At 35.0% G+C, this 24,265-nt stretch overlaps 1 protein-coding gene and 1 pseudogene across 1 annotated transcript; both read right to left on the bottom strand.

Moving 5' to 3' along the window:
* Positions 1-4,556: 4,556 nt before the first annotated feature.
* Positions 4,557-6,437, bottom strand: LOC138332769 (uncharacterized). The gene has a single exon (XM_069280735.1). It carries the CDS (start codon positions 6,061-6,063, stop codon positions 4,852-4,854), a length of 1,212 nt encoding a protein of 403 aa, XP_069136836.1. The 5' UTR covers positions 6,064-6,437; the 3' UTR covers positions 4,557-4,851.
* A 9,862-nt stretch (positions 6,438-16,299) lies between these two features.
* On the bottom strand, positions 16,300-24,005 carry LOC138333459 (uncharacterized; annotated as a pseudogene).
* Positions 24,006-24,265: the final 260 nt, after the last annotated feature.

Below are 24,265 nucleotides of genomic sequence, written 5' to 3'. Positions count from 1 at the left end.
TTCAAGTGTTTAACCCAATTATAATTTGTATACATGTATGGTTCACCACATTTGTAAAGAAGGTCAGAATAGGCTTATTGGTTTCAAAACTTGAACGAATGACATTTTACGTGATGTGTATTTCTGTTCTTATGGACCATTTCAGAGTAGTTTTTTCTAGAAATTAAAATAATCTGTGACAAATTTCAGAGATCCCTAATTAAACTACTATGAACCTACAGTTTAAAAATGGGTAGAAGTAGAAAGTGGGATTTATTGATTTGTACTGTTTAATTTATTATCAGGCATGCGACCTACATTTTTGCGATCGGTCCTTTGAACAGTGTTGATTCTTACGAGCAGCCACATGCCCGATACTAAATTTTTGCTTTATATAAGCCAGTGCTTACAGGTTCCTCAATCAGTTGACACAATAAAATGTAATTTCGAATGCCGATTTTTTAACGTCTATGGACGATTTCACATATTTCCAATGCTTTGCAACGCGACAGGTTCTATGTAGCAAATGTACGTAGTATACGTATTATACATTTTGACAAGATTAAAAACTATTTCGCGCACCTTGCCGTTTAGAAAACTATATTCGATACATACATAGTTAAACATTTTATGAAGAATTTAATTTGTTTATGTTGATCATGGATTAAAATATTCCTTGAAAATTTTGGTTCTGGCGATAAACTTAACTTATGATTTCCAGTTAATTAACGGCAATTTTATGTTTGCATTAAATATTTCCATTGGATAGAAATGACTTATATTAACTCTTACAGTCAAATTTTAACGAGTGGTTTTCTCTCAAAATTCTTTAAATTAAGCCGCTCAGTAAAGCAAGGTTGCCCCCTCGCACCTTTAATTTACATAATTCAAGCTGAACCCTTAGCTTGTTCTATACGCAAGAATAAAGATATCACATGCATCACTATACCAAGCGTTCAAAATCAATCCATAGAAGCCAAAATAAGTATGTTTGCTGATGACTCTCAATTATTTGTAGGAACAAAAAATTGTAAATTCAGTTGTTTTACAAAATATATATTGCTTTTGAAGCTTGATATTGAATGAATTGAAAACTGGAAAATAATGTACTGAATATGTTGATTGTGTGATTTACATGTTTATTGAATAAAAAAAGAAAAAAAAACCAACAAAATAGTGATATCCCATGGCTTCTGTAGAGTTCATTAGGTTATCGAACTTTACTTTGAATCCAGTTGGCTTGAAGAGTCGACATGTCCATGGTTACAAATACGTCGTTTCTATCAAATGAACGATAACAAATGCATTAGTTTAACTACATCGTGGCGCAGGTACACGACGCAAAAAAAAAGTTTAAAAAAAAAGTATTCTCTAAGTATTTTTAGTTGTTTTCTTTTTGCGTCTTAAAAAAGACGCAGCTGTATAAAAGCTGTATAAAGACGTCTAATATAGTGTTTCTCTTGTTCCCTGCGGAACCACAGGGCAAGGCGCCGACCTCGGTCACACAAAACAGCACAAGGGGAAAATATAATCTTTCCCGAGTATATCCCCCATCCCACGACCACCTATCATATCGATAAGTGGTCGTGGGATGGGGCATATTGTTTTCTCTCGTGGTGTTTGCTGTGTCATAGGTCCGCATCTAGCCCCTGTGTGAGGAACGTTGTGCTCATTGTAGGACTATTGGTGTGATGGTCATTTTTTCTAGTATGCGGACGGTCATAGAGGTTAAAATGTTGATTCAAACATTGACTCTTACCACGGTTCATTGCAGAACGATAATCATTCATATATTCAACATATATTTAACTACATAGGGCACACTCAATACCACAGACAGCATTAGAGGTTTTACAATTTAGAAGTTCAAAGCTTCTGATAGAATATACTTTATTGCCCAAGGAACTACTGTTACAGTATATATAGATTTGAATTTCCTGTCGAAATTCTACAACGTGTTGAAAGTAGTTTTATATTAGGGATAAGAATACATACTACATGCTTTTAGTTCAACATTCTGATATATTGAAAAAAAATCTGAAGCATTGGAAATAAGAAAATAATTCATTATTTGTTTTGATTTCACTTTTACATGTGAAAAACACATCCATGTCACGAGGCGCTGGGAAAGTTCCGACTTATTCTGATAGAAATTTACATAAACAATCACGTACGTTTGCCTACTTCGCTAAGCCTGACTATACATTAGGCTTTTTATTGCCTAATATATTGCCGGTACGAGATTCCGATATTAGCCAAAATGATTCACATGGCTACGATAAATAACGATTATTGAAACCTACATGTATTATATTACAGGACTATGGCTACCAGTCCACTTTTGAAATGCCTTGGTCCATATCGGAATAAATGGACCAAGGCATTTCAAAAGTGGACTGGACTTCAAGGATAAGATGTTTTTGCCAAATTTTGGATAAGATATTTGGTTACCTCAGCAGAATCTAGAATTGTTAAGTTTTGTGTGGAATATACCGGTAGGGCGTAATGGACATTAGGAAGGACAAACGTTTTCTGATTCTACCTAATTGCCCACTCTTGGCATTAGATAAATGTACCAACGGTTGAAGGCGTTTTGATTGGTGGAAATTTCAAACTTTGACTCGATCTACACAAAGCGAGGACGTCGTTAAAGGGCCACTACCTTTCCGGAACAAGATATGAATGTTTATCAAAATTAGGACGACACCGGAAATTGGCGGGAAACATAATAAGACCAGAATTATAAATATTAACAGTATATTTTTTTATTAAATGGTTTAGAAGGGAATGTCAAGTGTAGTATTAAAGGCCCACTACCTTTCGAAACGGCTTTTAATTTTCAAAATGGGAATGTAAATCGAGATCGATAATTTTGTACAGTCACAAAAGTGATTAACTTACCGTTAATAGTACACGTATCATATCATTCTGAACAATTTGATTTAATTTTCATAACGCGGGTCATCTTATGTTTCCTGACGTCGTCCTAAATACCGCGCGATAGTTGACTAGCACTGCGCCAGACGGCAAAACAGCGAAATGACTCTCCACCGTTATCATACATTACTGAGTCAATTTTGCATTTGTTTGGTGTTGTGAGCTCATCTTAGGGCATCGGAATATATTTTCTGATGTTATTAATGTTTTAAAGAAACCTTTATGTTTTACCCCGGGAAGGTAGTGGGGCTTTAAGACTAAGCTGTTAATTTTTGCGGCTCTGCAAAATTAATAAAGGGATGGCGTCATACAGTTATATTTACATCTCTCCCTTCTTGAGCTTAATAACGTCATGTTGCATTCAAACGAGCATAAACGCAGTTGACGTAACATAGCAACCAACGTTAACGTAGTTGATAGCGCCCCTGATGTCGAAAACCGCGTCATGGATGTAAATATAAGAATTATATTATTATGTAAATATAAGAATTATAACATATTCTTAATGGAGCACTAACGCGCTCCATAGACTATGTTCGTTGCCAACTGCGTTCATACTACTGTATTCGCAATGAAAATGAAGATCAATCCTTATGTTCTCCACCGCTCGTTATAGAAACTGCCGATGAAATCAGCCGTCAAAGTGATTGAATCCACGATGTTTTTAATTAAAAACAATTGAGGTACTACAATCAGGTTTCACAGCTCGTGGTTGTTGTTTATAGAACTTATTCCACACGAGTAAATTAAAATTTAAAAGTTATTAAAAAAACACTTGCTAAAGCTCGTGTCTAATGTAACTTAAAAGGACTTACTCGTGTGGAATAAATTCCATAACCAACGATCGACCATTCTATCTCTCATATAGCCTCTGTTTATATCCCACTTCTGATTAACTCCGTCGTAGTCGTCCCAAGCCCGTGTTGTGAAAGGAGGAGGGGAGGTCTCGAGTAGGGGTTGTAACCTAAATCTTGGCCTAAAACATCCAACCAAACCAAACCAAACCACTTGCGATACATTTGAAATATTTCTCTTTATCTATTCTCTATTACGGTTCTTTTCTCTTCTCAAATTTCTGACACCATTCTTAAATGTAAATAAACAACATACACCGTCAAATAAAGTTCATTCACTTTTAATTAAGTAATTATTATTCATAGTACTTGCCAATAATCAAACAGCTGAATTTCCGAAGTAAATAAGTAGTAAAGGAGTAATAATATCCATGTTGCAAATAATCCAAAGACACTAATTCCTTTTAGGCATAAGAAGGTAATACTGTACCACAAAAAGTTGATAACTCATATACATGTATAAACTAAGAAACTAAATTAAGTCTCTACACATAAAAGTACAAACCAAAACAAAACAAAACAAAATTCCACAAAAATGCACATACTACTACTCCACGAACTCTTAAGGTTCTAAATACTCTTTTATTTCAAATTGGTATATTTATGTATTAAATCATTCTGACAATACGTATCATCTAAATGGTTGTTATAACTTACACAATGCATCTGTTTAGCTTATTCAGAAATACATTTTGCTATTTGTGAAAATAAGACTTAAATATCTTAAGTCAAGTGTAAAAATTAAATGTTTTTTTTCACAAAATAACACATCTGGATGATCATTTTGTGAAAAAACAATGCAGTATTGCACTTGACTCTTTTTAAGATTTCAAGGTAGTAAAGTCTTCTTTTCACGAAGGTGACAATGTATTTCTAAACAAGCTGTACAAATGCATTGTGTATATTATAACAAACGTTTTAATAAATGATACCTATTGTCAGAATGGTTTAATACATAAATTTAACAATTTGAAATAAACGTTATGTAGATTTGTTTTTCTTGCACATGTACTCTCGTTACGATCAGACGAATAACGTCAATGCTTGAAGGATGTCCCATAATATTCATGATATGAATGTGTCAATGTCGGTTAATCACATCGCAAGAGTGCACCAGTGCTGTAAACATTTCATCAGCATCTACCATACTTTCAATAATGGGAATTTGGTCTGGATGAATACCACTTAGATGTTGCAAAACCATTCTAAAATCATAAGAACAACCATGTGTTGGGAATTCTTCAGTAAATTCGTCCATTAGTTCATCAACTGTTTCCTCTGAGCAAGGTAACTCACAGGAATAGTCTGAGGTTCCAAACAATTCAGGCTGATGGTATAAGACAACCGGTATACCATGAACGTTTGTTACGTCACGTTGTGATCTTATTCGATGCGAGTTCCAGGTTTGCATAAACACATCCAGCTGGTTCTGAATTATATTCATGTAGCAGTACCTAAGACATTCAATATGAAGTACATTGCCTTCATCAAATATACCCATATCCTTCATGCCCTCAAATTTTGCTTTCCAAAAGTCGGTGAAAGAGAGGCGCAATGTTCCCCATAACCTTTCGATCCTTTGGTTACCACTGGACCTTCCAACCAGGAAACTGTTCACGCCTCTATAATGATCTCTGTGGTGCATACGGAGACATATTTGCAAGTCGCGAACAAGCACATTTTCAGTTCCTCTATCGCTCCTGATCACTGTCGGTAGTTTCTTTGTACTTTTCAGATATGCAAGATAAAAATAAGCAATATATTTCGGGTTATTATTCGATAAACCAGATTTTAACCAAAGTATTTTCCGTGAGAATCCGTCAATAGCACCATGTATCGCTACCCCGAACGGTTTTAACTTGTCATATCCATCAATGTGCATAAGAAAATTAGGTCCTTCAACACTGTATTGCCTTCGGTGTAAACGCCTTCTTGACCTCCGGTAAACACCCTGTTCGTCAATTATGGAAAGACAATTACGGACGGTTTGTTGCGTAGCACGTATTCTATGAAATACATTCAGCATACGCCACATGGATCTGTATCCGAGATTTGAATATCCTTCTTTACGCAACGTTAATATTTTTTCTACAATCACATCCAAAGGACTTTCACACATATTTGTTTTCAATCCCAGTCGTCTTTTGATGCGTTTTATGCTTTCAAGACTGACAATAACCCCATGTGTGCATAACAGAAATCCACATATCTCCTTTACCGTGTACATTAATCCGGAATAGTATCTAACTAAATCGTCTACGTTTGCATCGTTCCCTGGAGGTGGTAAAGCCATACTTTGATGCAGGATGCATGTTACAGCCAGTGCCTGAAAGAAGTAATCAACAAATGCATATTATTAAACGTGTACATATTTCCAAATTTCTTATTATATTGAGTTCTGATATCGTCTGTAGTATATACACTACATGCATTTATAAAAAATCGTAATACAATAGACCAAATCAGATAAGTACATAGAAATGAAAAGTGAATACTCTTACCAATGATATCAGACTCAAGATTGGTGACTGCATGGTGGATGTCCTAATGTCTACAGCTTCCAACTATAACATGACATGGGAAAAACACGGCGACGGTTAATCTGACATGTTTACTTAACTTAATATAGACATGTTTAATTTCATTGGTTTGACATATTCAGGTAAAGTTGACATTTACTTGAACTAATCAATCTCAATAACAGGAAAGTCATCAAGCTCACTTTCTTCGTGACAAACCGTAGATAAATAACTGTGTTATGTTTAGAAACAACTCAACAGGTAAATGATTTTCAAGTTGTCTTTTTTATAAACAAGTAAGAAAGACAATATTAAAATAAAACGACTTGTTTTTAAAACTGTAACGACACATTCTCTTTTGTCGACATGTGAAATTAGTTAGGCTGGACGGAACAACGTAAAATCGGTATTTCTAGTTCAACGTTGAAATATGAGAATGTTGAAGAAGTTGATGTCATTTTGTTCTCAACTCTTGCAAATGTAAAAGTCGGTTTGTTGACAAAAATATCGACAAGTCGTAAAATGTTAATGCGCCAAGGTCATATCAAATTCGGAAAGTAGACTTGTCTACAATGCTACTTCTAGTTATTAACTTTACAACAGGTGACCAATATACGCTTCCATACTAAGGGCCTAATAGTTCGAAGGCCCGTTAATCCGAAAATTAGAAAATATTGCAATTTTATGGTGGCATATTTCTGCCATCGATTTGCCGACTTACGACTTAATAATGTCGACATCGTTAAGGCATTAAGTCGAAATCATATCGGAATATGTCGACATAAACAGAAGAATATGTCGACTTACCACATGTACATGCCCACATAATGAATCCAAGATATTTGTGTAGACAGTCGGTAACTCGGCGATTAATGTGTTTATGCTCGGGTGTGACACCGACTTGTCAGTTATTGATGTCGACATCTAAACTAAAAGATGTCGATATCTGGTCTTTAAAATGGAAATCAAAGGCCACCCTTTCATAGAGCACTGTGTATATGCAGCAAAAGCCATACAGCAGAGATCGACGTTGATTTTGTTAATTCAAGTTTTTATTCATTTGATTTAAAAAAATATGTGATCCTGCACATCCCGGCCATGAAACTGTAGCCTGCGTTAACGTGGCTGTTAGCCCGAGCTAAGGAAGTGTACAACGAATTATTAATATATATAACCGTGGGTTGAAAATTCGTTTCAAAGCTGTGTGTGTGTTTTGTTGATTGGCATTCGTACCAAGTCCATGTAGTACAAATACCGTACTATACTATATTAAAAGAATGAATGAAAATAAAAAAAATAAAAAAAAAAAAAAAAAATTTTATGTTGTATTTTCTTGTGAATCCCGAAAAAACCAGTTACGTAATTTAAAAGCCATAAAGGTCACAGTACAGGTACACAATACACGTTGGGAAACCAGCTTTACTTGTTAGCTTGGCCTACATAAACAGGGGCGGATTTAGGTTTTGAGGTTAGAGGGGGCGTGGGACAAAGCAAATCAGGCGAGGGGTCTGGGGGCCGCCTAGGCCCCCAGAAGCTCTCGAATAAATGGTGCAAAATCCTGCATTCTGAGGATTTCATGAACACATTTTCCAGAAAATAATTGAAGCCATTTAAGGATGTTTATTTATGGTTTTCGTGTCAAGTGTCATATTTTTTATTTGAAGTTTTGATTTATTTATTTTTTTACTTACAGAATTGCAATATCAAAATCTTAATATTTATATGGACATAAAGCGAAGAAGGGCGGGGGTCTGGGGGCCGCCTAGGCCCCCAGAAGCCCTCGAATAAATGTACACTTTTTCCAAAAAATAATTGAAGCCATGTAAAAATGTTCGTTTATTATTTTTGATGTCTAATGTCATATTTTGAATACAAAGTTACAGAATTGCACTGCCTAAAATCTGAATATCTATTCATAGAGGCACGAAGCAAAGAAAAGGATGGGGGTCTGGGGGCCGCCTAGAACGAATATACGTACCCGGCCTACTATGTCTTTAGGCCGGGTACGAATTGGACCCTATGTATCGTAGTGGAGCACTGCCTCCGAAAATCACTCGGGCACAGTTTTTCATACTTTTTTGAAGGTTTTGAAGTAATAGGGAACAATTGTAGCTCTAAAGAAGACACCATTTTCAGTCTAAAAGTCTTTTGAGCTACAATATTGCAGCTAGGGGTCGCCTATCGAAGGTTTTTATAGGACTAATGAAAGTGTATGTGAACTTTTTTTAACGATATAAGCTTTTACTTTTATACATTATCTCTCAGATTAGATAATTCATTTTCCCTAACTTACACAATCTTCATAATTCGTGTATTGGACAATGAAAGAAAAGAAGGCTAGTGGTCTTGTCTATGGCCATACGGTGCCAGGAACCATTGCTATCATCCTGTTTTCTAATAGGGAGCCTTTTGTCATGTGCATTAATTTTTTAACATCGTTTGCCTATCTTATAACATTATCATTAAGATATGTTTTTATTGAAACAAAAAAGGAAGGCATCTGGCCATGGGGTGCACCTAGACCCTAGAAGCTCTCATTCTCTGTCGCATTCCACTTTTTTCTTTACAAACATTTTCTTAGGACAAATAAAAGGCTTCTAGAAGCATTCGGCGTCAGTAGTGATCTTGTAACTGGCGTTTTGAAAGTACGCACACATTTGTGAATTGATAGTAGGATTTAATACAGGACTTTAATGCTGATTCAAAAATGTGTAATATATCATTTACAACCTGGAAAACGAAGGGCATGACATATAGTCAACCAACGAAGACTCATGGCCAGCTACAATGCATTCCTTCCACCCACCCCCTCCCCATTTTCTTTTATTGCTAAGGATATCGAGATATAACCTGTCAATATTGAATATTAATGACAATATCATTATCATTCAACGATATTATTTTATCGTTTTTTTTTTGTTTTTTTTTTAAAGTAAATACTTGAAGGGATTTACATTGTACCTTTTAAGCGATGGAGATAAAACCTTAACTTACACGAAAAAAAATATATAATTATTCCATTGCGCCTGGATACAAGTATGTTCATGCATGTATGTACCACAAAGTCGAATACATTTAGATTTTAAAATGATAACATCAAACGGTAAAGGTAGGATATGGAGCTTTCTGTCTAATTCCCACTCTATATCTAATTCCTTAATTTTTTCCCTTTCTCCCTCTTTTTTTTTTCTTTCTTCTTTCTTTTCCTTCCTTCCCTTCTTTCTTTTCCCTTCTTTTTCCTTTTTTTTTTTTTTTTCTCTCTCCTATTTTAGGGGGGGCGTACGCCGGGTCCGCCCCCCCTTGGATCCGCGCATGATAAATATTTACATCCCTCGATCAGAGATTTAAATGTAAATCTCTGCCTCGATACACTTATATAAAGGCACAACGAATTTTTGTTACGGTCTTAATGGTCAAATTCAAACTTTGGGCTAAAAATCCTCCAGGTTTTGAGGTTAGAGGGGGCGGTGGGACAAAGCAAATCAGGCGAGGGGTCTGGGGGCCGCCTAGGCCCCCAGAAGCTCTCGAATAAATGGTGCAAAATCCTGCATTCTGAGGATTTCATGAACACATTTTCCAGAAAATAATTGAAGCCATTTAAGGATGTTTATTTATGGTTTTCGTGTCAAGTGTCATATTTTTTATTTGAAGTTTTGATTTATTTATTTTTTTACTTACAGAATTGCAATATCAAAATCTTAATATTTATATGGACATAAAGCGAAGAAGGGCGGGGGTCTGGGGGCCGCCTAGGCCCCCAGAAGCCCTCGAATAAATGTACACTTTTTCCAAAAAATAATTGAAGCCATGTAAAAATGTTCGTTTATTATTTTTGACGTCTAATGTCATATTTTGAATACAAAGTTACAGAATTGCACTGCCTAAAATCTGAATATCTATTCATAGAGGCACGAAGCAAAGAAAAGGATGGGGGTCTGGGGGCCGCCTAGAACGAATATACGTACCCGGCCTACTATGTCTTTAGGCCGGGTACGAATTGGACCCTATGTATCGTAGTGGAGCACTGCCTCCGAAAATCACTCGGGCACAGTTTTTCATACTTTTTTGAAGGTTTTGAAGTAATAGGGAACAATTGTAGCTCTAAAGAAGACACCATTTTCAGTCTAAAAGTCTTTTGAGCTACAATATTGCAGCTAGGGGTCGCCTATCGAAGGTTTTTATAGGACTAATGAAAGTGTATGTGAACTTTTTTTAACGATATAAGCTTTTACTTTTATACATTATCTCTCAGATTAGATAATTCATTTTCCCTAACTTACACAATCTTCATAATTCGTGTATTGGACAATGAAAGAAAAGAAGGCTAGTGGTCTTGTCTATGGCCATACGGTGCCAGGAACCATTGCTATCATCCTGTTTTCTAATAGGGAGCCTTTTGTCATGTGCATTAATTTTTTAACATCGTTTGCCTATCTTATAACATTATCATTAAGATATGTTTTTATTGAAACAAAAAAGGAAGGCATCTGGCCATGGGGTGCACCTAGACCCTAGAAGCTCTCATTCTCTGTCGCATTCCACTTTTTTCTTTACAAACATTTTCTTAGGACAAATAAAAGGCTTCTAGAAGCATTCGGCGTCAGTAGTGATCTTGTAACTGGCGTTTTGAAAGTACGCACACATTTGTGAATTGATAGTAGGATTTAATACAGGACTTTAATGCTGATTCAAAAATGTGTAATATATCATTTACAACCTGGAAAACGAAGGGCATGACATATAGTCAACCAACGAAGACTCATGGCCAGCTACAATGCATTCCTTCCACCCACCCCCTCCCCATTTTCTTTTATTGCTAAGGATATCGAGATATAACCTGTCAATATTGAATATTAATGACAATATCATTATCATTCAACGATATTATTTTATCGTTTTTTTTTTGTTTTTTTTTTAAAGTAAATACTTGAAGGGATTTACATTGTACCTTTTAAGCGATGGAGATAAAACCTTAACTTACACGAAAAAAAATATATAATTATTCCATTGCGCCTGGATACAAGTATGTTCATGCATGTATGTACCACAAAGTCGAATACATTTAGATTTTAAAATGATAACATCAAACGGTAAAGGTAGGATATGGAGCTTTCTGTCTAATTCCCACTCTATATCTAATTCCTTAATTTTTTCCCTTTCTCCCTCTTTTTTTTTTCTTTCTTCTTTCTTTTCCTTCCTTCCCTTCTTTCTTTTCCCTTCTTTTTCCTTTTTCTTTTTTTTCTCTCTCCTATTTTAGGGGGGGCGTACGCCGGGTCCGCCCCCCCTTGGATCCGCGCATGATAAATATTTACATCCCTCGATCAGAGATTTAAATGTAAATCTCTGCCTCGATACACTTATATAAAGGCACAACGAATTTTTGTTACGGTCTTAATGGTCAAATTCAAACTTTGGGCTAAAAATCCTCCAGGGACGCGGTTTTAAACTCCCAACTCGCGATACATCTGCATCTATTTTTCGTAGTAAAAACATGCGTTCTTTGTAGTCAAACGCAGTAAAAAAAAGTCACGTGCTTATACCTCATTCATGCCATTGGCCGTAATATAAAATTGTATTATGGGTAACTAGTGATCACGTGATTTTGTGTTTACTTCCAAATATGGTAATAGTTTGCTTGCCATTTCTTCGGAGAAATTGATTTATTTGAAAATATTTAGACTCCAAAATATTATTAATATTGCATGCTTATCATTTGACTTGCACATATGCACTGTTTTACTACAAATAATGAACTGAAATGAGTTGTAAAGCTGCCATTTTCACGTTTTGTAAATAAATGATATAATACGAATTGACCAATTCAATAGGTCTAACCGTCTAATCTAAAATCAGCGAAGATCGGCTACTCCCGGCTAAATTCGTAGAATTCTAAATTTATATTTATATATATATATTACCTGCTTTAGGGCTTAGAACATATACATATAACACAGAGAAAATAAGGCCAAAGTATGTATAAATACCAGGTCAGAGAAATCACTCTATTTGGAAGTAAACACACACTCATGTGATCACTAGTTACCCACTAATACAATTCCATATTTATTTCGGCCAATGGCATGAATGAGGTATAATCACGTGACTTGTTTTACTACGTTTTACTTCAAAGAACGCGTGTTTTGTACAATTATGGGGAAAATCCTCCGCGGATCGTGGTTTCATTTCCACCATTTGAAATTGTTAGCAATACTATCATATCATAGTTTATTTTCCATATTATTTCCAAACAAATAGTTATAAGCTTCCGTATAGCCCACTTAGCTTTTTGGGAATCTAATACATATGTACACATATAGTAAGAAACACGGGCTTATGTGCTTACATGGCAGGTCTCAAGGCCCTCTACCAATATTGTGAATTTCATGGCCCTGGGGTCTCGGAATTTTCCCCAGGGGATAGGGTCTTTACCATAGTTTTATATAGGAGACATATTTATTTGTTTGTTTAAAAGCAAAACATTATCATAACTGTGCATATATCGGAATTCAGGTGACTGTTAGACATTCTCAACTCTCATCCATTTGTAAAAAATTCAAATTTTAACAAACTTCTTCTCCACAACACGGTTTTTCTCATTTTACAGCAAGTACAAAAACAACAACAATCAAATTACAATCATGAATATTTTGTATTGATATTATTTTTTTTTGCAAATTTTCAGCAAAACAAACATGTTTCAAATTAAATTAATACACATATTTGATTAATATATTTGATCTGCATTCATTATTGAATTAAAAAAAAAAATTAAAAAAAAAATTATAACATAGCAAAGGTACATGGTTTGTCATTTTAATCAAGGGAGATAAATCCGATTTGAAGGATTTTCCACAAAGTGGAAAAGTTAAAGCCGCATAATCCGTATCTTTCAGGGTCCGTAAATCAACAAAAGAAAATTAGGGTACATATATTATAAAAAGTTATCAACTTTCCCCTAATTACACACCCAAAAAGTCCCGAGTTCAATTAATGATTAAAAATTCGAAATCCAGATTGTTTGAATAATTCACTTTCCATGCATTATTCAACCAAAATTTAGACTGGTACATTTCCTGGTCAACATCAATTATAATTTCAACACAAATTTATTAGATGATGTTTCAAGTAATTGTCGAGTATATATACATGAACTTTGACATCTGCCATGGCACAACATGTACTCTTCAATTTATCAATGTTTCACAATCAAAGTCTACTCTAAGCCTTCTGTTTCAAATGGTGGAAATGAAACCACGATCCGCGGGGGATTTTCCCAATAATGGCACAAAACACGCGTTCTTTGTAGTCAAACGTAGTAAAACAAATCACGTGATTATACCTCATTCATGCCATTGGCCGAAATAAATATGGAATTGTATTAGTGGGTAACTAGTGGTCACATGAGTGTGTGTTTACTTCCAAATAGAGTGATTTCTCTGACCTGGTATTTATACATAATTAGGCCTTTTGAAGAAGATCTTATTTTCTCTGTGTTATATGTACATGTATATGTTCTGAAACCTAAAGCAGGTAATAATATATAAAAATATAAATTTAGAATTCTACGAATTTAGCCGGGAGTAGCCGATCTTCGCTGATCCTAGATTAGACGGTAAGACCTATTGAATTGGTCAATTCGCATTATATCATTTATTTACAAAACGTGAAAATGACAGTTTTATAACTCATTTCAGATCATTATTTATAGTAAAATAATACATATGTCCAAGTCAAAATGATATGCATGCAATATTAATAACATTTTGGAGTCTAAATATTTTCAAATAAATCAATTTCTCCGAAGAAATGGCAAGCAAATTATCACCATATTTGGAAGTGAACACACAATCACGTGATCACTAGTTACCCACTAATACAATTCCATATTCCGGCCAATGGCATGAATGAGGTATAAGCACGTGACATTTTTTACTACGTTTTTACTACAAAAAATAGATGCAGATATATCCCGAGTTTGGAGCTAAAACCGCGTCCCGCGGGAGGATTTTTAGCCCTAAGGTTGAATCTGGCCATTAAGACCGTAACAAAAATTCGTTGTGCCTTTATATAAGTGTATCGAGGGATGTAAATATTTATGTATATATATGGACAGGGCAAGCTAACAAGTAAAGCTGGTTTCCAAATGGGTATTGTATGGTGGCATATTTCTGCCATCGTGTTATTTTAGGTCGAGTTATGTAACGTAACTTTGCCGAGATAATTAAGTCGACCTGTCGAGTTATATCATGAGTTGTTGAGATATTTATGTCGGCAAGTCGACTTACATCCTGGAAAATTGACTTACCTTATTACGAAGAGATCCACGATAGTCAGTCGCGATAGTGTAACTCGACTTTCCAATATGAATATGTGGACTTGTCATGTTAAAATTCATCTTACCGACATAAATATCTCAACAAGTCATGTTAGACCTCGACTGATCGACATAACTATCTCAACAAGTCATGGTATAACTCGACTTGTCGACATAACTATCTAGTCAAAGTTGAGTTACCCTAAGTCGACCTAGATTAACTCGATGGCAGAAATATGCCACCATACTAGACCATATTGGTGGCATATTTCTGCCATCGAGTTGCCGACTTACGATTTAATGATGTCGACATAATTAAGGCATTAAGTCGACATCATATCGGAAGATGTCGACATAAACAGAAGAATATGTCGACTTACCACATGAACCTGTCCACATAATGATTCCAAGATAATTATGTAGAAAGTCGGTAACTCGGCGATTAATCGTGTTTATGCTCGGGTGTGACACCGACTTGTCAGTTATTGATGTCGACATCTAAACTAAAAGATGTCGACATCTGGTCATGAAAGTGTATGGTACAAGCACTGACTTCAGTTCTATATTCAAAGATAGTGGCTATTTCATATGATTTGCGCATGAGTAACAGGAAGGCGACAAGTCGACAACTCGACAACACGACAAGTCGACAACACTACAACTCGACAACACGACAAGTCGACATTTTACCGCGACAACACGATATTCTGTACGCGCTAATTAGCGTGTTTGAAATGTCGACTTGTCGTGTTGTCGACTTGTCGTCTTGTCGTGTTGTCGACTTGTCGCGGTTCGAAAACGCGACAAGTCGACATTTTAACTGTTAAATCTCGGGTCGTCGCAGTTTGAGACCGCGACAACTCGACAAGGCGACAACACGACAAGGCGACAACACAACAACACGAGATGGCCGTAATCAGCCACCATAAGCCAAGGGTATTCAGTACTTGCTGTGCGATACTTTCCTTGAAACCCTTGGTAGTCTCACGACAAAATTAAAGTGGATCACCGCAGTCGTGTCCCTTTATATTTACGTAATCAGCAACCATTGAAAAAGCACATGAATATCATTGATCTATGGATTGAAAAAAATGGCGACGCTATTTGAAAAAAAAAAAAACATGCTGTAAGCAACTGATTCAAACACCGAGGATTAAGCTATTTGTTTTAGATGTTTGCTCCTTAATCCGAACACCAGTTTTTGTGTTTCATGCATTAGTGTGTCAAATTGTGTCATGAGATCGAAGTCTATCTTTGCATTCTCACTCTGTCTTCTAGAGGATCTGACAACATCCCATTAAGGGTCGCGTACGTATGACCTTTATACTCAGTGCTTCAGTTCAGATTTTACCCTCCTAGCTACATTTAATGAAAACGTCATTACGTCACCGTATGTAAATATATGTAGCTATGTTCTGATCTTTGAGCGAAATGACTATACACAGGAAAATGATTGTAACAGCTCTTGTTTACTATTTCGCGACGGTCATTAAAATTGAAGGTAGCAATTCAATTGGTCAATTTGAAATGCCATTAGAACGTAACTCTATATGGGATGTTGTCTGATCCTCACAGAGTGGAATTAAGGAGCTGTATTTTAATCGGACTGGTTTTTGTAGAACTATCAAATCGACGTCATCAACGATTTCGTATAGAGTATATTGTGTATAGCAAATTAAACATATAAACAATAATATTATAAAATCTTAATTTTAATGAACTTCATTGCATAATAAGTTATATAAAATAAATACACATATAAACACAAGCACACTTCACAGCTTAGGAATTACATATTTGTAAAGACCTCGTAAGAATTGATAATAAATGGCAATCGTGATCGATTATTTGTACATTGAAACATTGTTCATCACTTGTGTATGAAGTAAATATTCTTATCTATAAGAGTCACCTCCCTTTGTTTCTGAAACGAAGGGAAGTAATCAGAAAGAAAGGGAAGTAACTAAGATAGATCAGAATGTGTATGATATTGATTGTTCACTAAAGTTTGACATTTAGTCATACTTCAAATAAAACGGATTGAACACTTTTGATTAAATTCACATTTGGATAATTCTGCTGTACAATGAGGTATCCAGGCATATTCTTATGACAGATCACAGGTTTACGACGCGCGAAAAAAAAAAATAAAAAAATACTAAAATACTGATCAGATTGATGTATTGAATGAGGTGAGGAACATATGATCAGGCGCCAGATCACGGTTCAAAGTATGGCAATGGTACAAATTCAAAGTTTCCGTAACTTGATGTAAATATTCAATATATCACAACCCTTGATTATGATTTGTACTAGGCTACACATTTGATGCAAATGACAATTTTGTCCACAAGGCGGCGCTCGGGATGCCATACAAATAATTTAAAATCATCACACATCTGCGCTTTTTCCGGAAGCCTAACATTTTTCATCTAGTTGAGTCATTTTTCCATGTTGATTCAAAATTTGAAATTGAAAGCCGGTGCAAAAAGAGCAAGAAACATCAGATACGGCTTTATCATAATGAAAAGTTTCCGAGATCACCGTATACCTCTCACATCATAGTGAGATAAGCTGTCCTTCCTGTCACTTTCCTAATAAGGCTAGGTGAGCTCCAGACCGGAAGTCATCCCTCCGGATATACGTTCATTATTGGCATAATCTCTCTAGTAAAATTTACGAAAAAAGAGGAAGAACTGATATCGCCTTCCAAATACCAATCAAAATACATAAATAATTCTGGTGCACCGAATGTCATACTTGATTACATTACCCTTTGGGTTTTTTTCTGGAATACTGTTCACAAAGGGAAATCATCACTTGTAGATGACAGCATCGTCTATAAACTTGTCTAAAACGTCACATATTCTATGGAAACATTTATTCCAGGTCTGTTCTGTTACTTCCTGAAAACGTCGTGACTGAACACAATTTATCGTTGAGCTTTACATACAGAGTCACTCCAGTTATTGCATTTTAGAGGCCATTCATCCCATGATGCAATGCAATTACTATGATGAGGTTGTTGAACGTGATGATGTACACGAGAACAGATTTAAAATGGAATCTTTGATTCTGCTCATTCGATTTTTCTTGGTTTTATTCGGTGTGCCTTTGTCTTTACTGTTCATCTCCACAAATGACTGCTGTCCAAAACTATCGTCGTCGATTTCGATGATTTCGTCGACGTCCTCCGTTAAAGGTGACTTTTCGTGTTCATTGTTGTTGACGATTACTTTTGTCTGTGGACTTTCTGGGACTGGTACTGAAAAGTTATCATATAACAATTATTAGGAGGCTATCAGAAATATGGAAATCGAAAATATTTGCAATGTGTGTTTTCTTATCCAAAAGTAAATACTTTAATTTACATTTTACATATCACTATAAATATGCAATCAATTGAAAAGCAAGTACCTTTTAGAACATATTTAGATAATTGTTATGACTATTTCTGATAGCTTAAGAGTCTCAGGACAAAACGAAGATAGTTCTACCACTGTTAGTATAGAAGTATAGTGTACTGGTTTTGACAGATGTACCCAAACCCCTGTACAATATTAAACATGATGTATATATTCTACAGCAGTGTATGGACACTTACCTTCTGAATTTTCCTTTTCTTCTTTGCTTTCTAACTGTGTTGCCTGAAAAAAGAAAGAAAATATAACTAATGGGCAAGCATAAATCTTACATGTATTTGGGTCATTTAATTGATTAATTTAAAATTAAATCTAATTACATCAAAGTCATAAACGGTACTATACTTAGTTAACTATATATTTTACAGGTAAAACAGATCTTAACAAAATTGATTGAATGACAGAATTAGCTAGTAGAAAAGAAACTAGTCACCAGGAGATCTTTTTTAATATCAAATTTTTTGCCTACGTTTCGTGATTCTTTAGAAGGACTGTCGTCTGTATAGTAACTCCGGGTGAGTGTTACGTCATCCTGTAAACTGCTCTCCGCCGTTGCTATGGGCGCTGATTCCTCATTGTTGGTGACTTTTTCGTGTGCCTCCCTGATAATGTCTTGTATATAAGCACTGATGTTCTCTTTTACTACCATCCGACTGTACCAAGGACAGGTCTGGAATATCTGTAAGTTCAATGGGTGAAGGTCACAGAAGGAAATTCATCATATCTAAAAATCTTCATTGGGTCAGCGATTCAATTTCTTATACAACCGTATTATATTATTCATTTTCGGAATCAAACTTGCACGAGGTTTATGTAGAAGGTGTCCCATAAATTATGTTTTTGAAAAATGAGGTCAAAACGACGTTATCCATGATATTTGAGTAACTTTTGAACAGTAGCATTGAAGATTTGTTCTTATTTTATAATGCCTAATTAATGCGTTTGACAATATTTTCTGGTGTTGCTGATTATTTTCTATACTTCTGGTAATACTCACACACACAAGATTTGAGTTGTTAAGAACTGGGGGGCATTACATGACCAAAAACATTGTTTTACTAAGTTTTAAACAATTCACAGTGCCTGTATAATGTCCTCTTGATGTGCCAATATCCTGAAAGTGATGACGTCATTATGACGTCAGTATTATGCATACAATAAAACGTTTGATTGCATGTTTTCATATACCAAAATATCTTTGTTGTTGCTCATTTATGTCATAAGTAATAACATTTTGAAAGTGTAACCTGATTTATGGGACACCCTGTATTTAAAGTCACATATTTCATGCATTTTTTTTTTTTTTTTTTTTTTGCATCATACCGAACAAAAGATGAAAACCCAGATATATATATGTACTCATGTTGTAATTCAGGGTTTGTATTTTATAAGATTTTATGTTTCTTTGTTTCCGGAAGTTTCCGGAATCACCTGTGGATGATTGTTAGGGACAGAAAATTTAAATATGTACCTGCTCCGACTGAGGTATCCATCTCTGTTTTGTCTTTAGTTAATGAGCTTTCCATATCCTGGACTGGATGTTCCGTTCTCTTATCTTCAGCACAGTCCGGCATTGGTTCTCCGTTCAACTGACACACAGGAATAGGCATAGGGGCAACACTCGTCTGTTGATATATGAAAGGATGAAGAGAGGAAAATGAATACTTAATGATTTATTGATTGATTAGAGAATCGCTACTTTTGTGATTGAATAAATGGATGAAAGAATGGCTACTTAATGAATGAATATTTTTTTTATTATTTCATGACTAAATCAGTTGATGAATGAACGCACGAACGAACGAATGAACGAGTGAATAATTGGAACGAATTAATGAAATTCTTAATTGACTGAATGATCAATTGAGTGAATGAACTATCAAATGCATAATTGAATGAATGAAAAATAATGGAATGAATGAATTTAATGAATGGAAGAATTTAATGAATGAATGAATGAATGAATGAATGAATGAATGAATACATGAATGAATGAATGAATGAATGAATACATTAATTTACTGAATGGATGAATGGATGAACGAATGAATCAATGGATGAATTTATGAATGAATGGATGGATTACTTGAATGAATGAATGAATGAATGAATGAATGAATGAATGAATGGTGAAATAGGAACTATCTTTTATATTTTCTGTTTATATGCAATGTATTGTACAGGGGAAATAGTCGAACTAATAAGGGTCTTTAACTCTGGAAATGCTGTTGTAGAGGTCGAAACTATACGTTTTAGATTTTCAGAAGGTTATTACCATTGTAGCGAAGGATTCTGAATGAAGTTTATTTTTGTCGGTATCGTTGTTTTCCTCGTCCGAATAGTCGTCCCCTAGTCCCTCTAAAGCCTCGTCCAGGAAGTTTAGTAAGTCTTGTTCCTGTTTGATGATTTCCACAGAACTCTGGATAACGTTCGCTACAAATCTGGCGATGTGTTGAGCTGTAGTGTCCGCTAGAACTGTTGGCATATCTCTAGCTTCGTCTGACAAACACAAGATAGGTACGGACTTATATATCAGTCTTCTTATCGCGTGGCTGGAATCGGTAATTATCAAATCGAGTAGATCTTGTCTAGATCAACTCGAGGCGACAATCATAATTACCTGTCATACGGATGACGTCACAACCTAGCACCTGTTACATCATACCTATAATCGTTATGAGATAATAGTTGTTAGAAAGGTCGCGTGGGCGCTAATTACACAGCAATTAAAAATGAAAATGTTTACCTAAAGTTTATTGGTTAATTATGATATAGAAGATATGTGCTCTAATTTTTCCACGTCACCTTAGGTGTAGACAGAGGTGGAGCATCAATATTCATATATCTTTGTGAAACAAAACATGGTAAGTATTGAAAATAGACAGGAAAATCAATTGACGGTAGTTAGTACTGTATAATTACATGTGTGTTAATGCATTAAATCTGTTCTGATATTTAATAGAGCTTAGCATTCAAAGGATTGCTAATACGGAATTTTAATTATAGATATGAACATATGATTTACATAATCGCCGCCTATTCAATATTCATTTTTATCATTAAAAGGCGGAAATAGCGTGCATTTCCGATATTATTCATTTTCAATCAGGAATGAATATTTGTCAACACCGAGGCTTTACAATAACAGTCTTTGTTTGTTTACAGGTAATACAGTAGATAAATATAATAAATATTTACAATTACAAACAAAACATCTCCAGTAAATATTAAAATCGGACTCATCTATTATATTTATAATAGTTAGGGCTGCATAGCCAATGTAACCAAAATATTTGCATAGTTTGATTAATTCAAATAATTTCTTCAAACTCACAATAATATATATTTACATGTATGAGACGGTCTGATTCTTCTTTTGGATATACATTTTTAGTGTTATATGTAATATTCCTTTCCCAAAACTAGATCAACGGACGGCCATTTGTAAGTACTAAATTGAAAGCATAAGTTAACACCTTTATAAATACATTTTATGTATACTACGTGTATATAATCTATACATTGACGTACGAATGTATAACACAAGCTGCATATTACCTTTTACCGTATATAATGAGTTATTTTATAATATGATACATGTAAAATGTTCATGGGATAACGGTTTAACTGTACGTGATTCTAGACAAGTCTATTTTTATCACTATTGTGTCAACATTATGCAAAATAAGAAAAAAAAAAAGATATAAACAGCTTTTAATATTGACGCATTGTATATGGGGATTTTAAATTAATAGTTAAATTAACAGGGGATTGATAATGCTCAAACCTGACAATCAAGTTATTTTTATGATAGTGGAATATTGATATTTCTCGGCGTAAAATATGCTCATTTATGCTTTTGAAAAAGTTCATACATGTATAACCTTGTTAAAGTCAACGTTATTGTTGTAATCAGAAAGAAGATTTTCGCTATCATAGAAAATCAATTCACTGATTCGGTTCAGTTATGGTATCTAATTGTACATTATAGACATTATAGAGCTACTTCTCATTTCATGCATTTGAGACTGTGTTTCATTTAGATACATAGATCTAGAGTACCCTATCACGGTACCAAAGTTATTTCATACTTTCACCACCTGAACACCCATTCGATCTACGAAATCAAATTACTTTGAGTTACAGCTATTTTCCTGTACCTTAGAGTTACTTTCCCTGTCATGATTTCCAACTACATAGAGTTACTTCCCCTGTGGTGATTTCAAATTGTTTTTGATAAAATAAATTTATTTTAAGTGGAATAAAATTACATGAAAGTATCTCCACTGCCATGTTTTCATATGACCTTCAATGATTTTGTTGCCGTGATAACAAATAACCCAATGCCCTTGAGTCTCAAGTGAGTTGACACTAGAGTTACTTCCCCTGCCATGATTTCCAATGGCATTACGTGATTTCCTGTCATGGAGTCCAATAGCAGATGACTGTCCTGCTGTCAAATTAAGTAGAGTGTCTTTCCCTATATAATGGTATCAGATGACCTTGAGACATTTTCCTGTCATTGTATTCAATAACAGTTTATACCCAAAAACCAAGACTTACTAACCCTATCACCATACCCAAAAATCCGTAATGATATCTTCTGTCAAGTTACATACGAGTATGCAATGACTTGGAGTAGGTAACAACCTTTCATATAACCAAACGATAAGACTTCTTCTGCCAGGGCATCGAATAATCTAGCTCCAGAATCATGAAAGACTTTAGTTTAAACTTAGCCAATAATATGAGACATAATTTCTTCTACTGTTAATAAGTACATTTGAAGCTGAAGTCTATTTTAGACCATGTCTTTACCACCATTTGAGCCTATCATGTCATTTAATGTCTTATGGTCACTCTATGACACGAATCATATATGATGTTGTGTTATAATACGGAAGCAGCATATCTGAATTCGATGGTTAATGCGTTAAACATGAAAGATACTTGTATTATATACGTTTTAAACATTTCAAAAATAATATATGAAAACAATGCATGAAATCAAACAGAATAATTTACCAAAAAGCCGGGAACACAGGTAAAACGCTACTTCTCTAAAGGCTGACCATGCAAAGAAATTGAAATCAAACAAATATTTAATGTGTCATATGCTTATTGAATAAGCATTTAACATATGTATAAACATACATGACGTCGACGCGTCATATATTTGTGATGTGTATATTCTCCCTATATGTTGTATATATGTTGAGAGAGCCACATTGGTATAATTCGACAAGGTCATGGTCCTGTGGTTTATAAATTTTGTGTATCTATTTCAAGGAGTTTAATAGTGGGATAAGAAAAATCTGAAAAGAATCTATAGAGTTCTTCCTATCTTAAACTCCAACATAAACAAAGCTACTTACCCGAACATGTCTGTCGCTGTTGTGATGCCATCAGATTCTATTTTGACATATACGACATTGTTACTTCCGTGTCCAGTTTCCGGCGGCTAGTGGAGATTTATCCATAGATGACAACAATTACCTGGGAAATGTGTCAAACTTTCCTTTACCATAACGCGTGTCATTTCTACAGGTACAAGTCGAATCCGATTCTTCAAAGACACAACAACAACGGCACTTATAAGTAATGATATATATACATGTATAGTTTACCTGTGCCTACGTATGTAAATTAACAAGCGGTACAGGGTAATACACTGTATTTAGGCATATCACCTTAGGCAGTACTTTGCTAAATGGATTTGATCACATCCGTCGCGTGAAAAACTCCGTCTATAGTCATCTTTAATCTGCCATCAACATTCTCCTAGTTATTTATATACTAGTACAGATCCAAGTAATTAAGATTCCCCTTCCGATATCTCATAATGTACCAGTGTAAACGTTTGGCAAGGTTTTCCACTTTCTCTAGTCGTATTAAAGTATACCCCGGATTTCATTAGTAAGGGTCGCTGAAGTCTAACTAATCCGCAGCTAAACCGTCGAAAACGCCGTGAACTTTTAATACAAACCTATTCTGCTGCGACAAGCTTAAATATATCAGCAAATATGGGCACGGCGGCCGGACAATATCAACCGCTATAGCAAACAAATGTTAAAACACCCAATAAACGTACAAATGCGAACGGGTTGAAAAATAAATGAATTGATCTCCCGGTATTTGAGCTTGTACAGTTTTCTTTAGTGTATTTATTACGCGTTGATTACGCAATTTGACGATGTATTCAACTGTATATAATACGGAAATAAGCAGCTATTTGACAAA

Source organism: Argopecten irradians, chromosome 10, assembly GCF_041381155.1.
Source record: "Argopecten irradians isolate NY chromosome 10, Ai_NY, whole genome shotgun sequence".
NCBI classification, from domain to species: Eukaryota; Metazoa; Mollusca; class Bivalvia; order Pectinida; family Pectinidae; genus Argopecten; species Argopecten irradians.
This window is presented reverse-complemented; position numbering and strand designations above follow the sequence as displayed.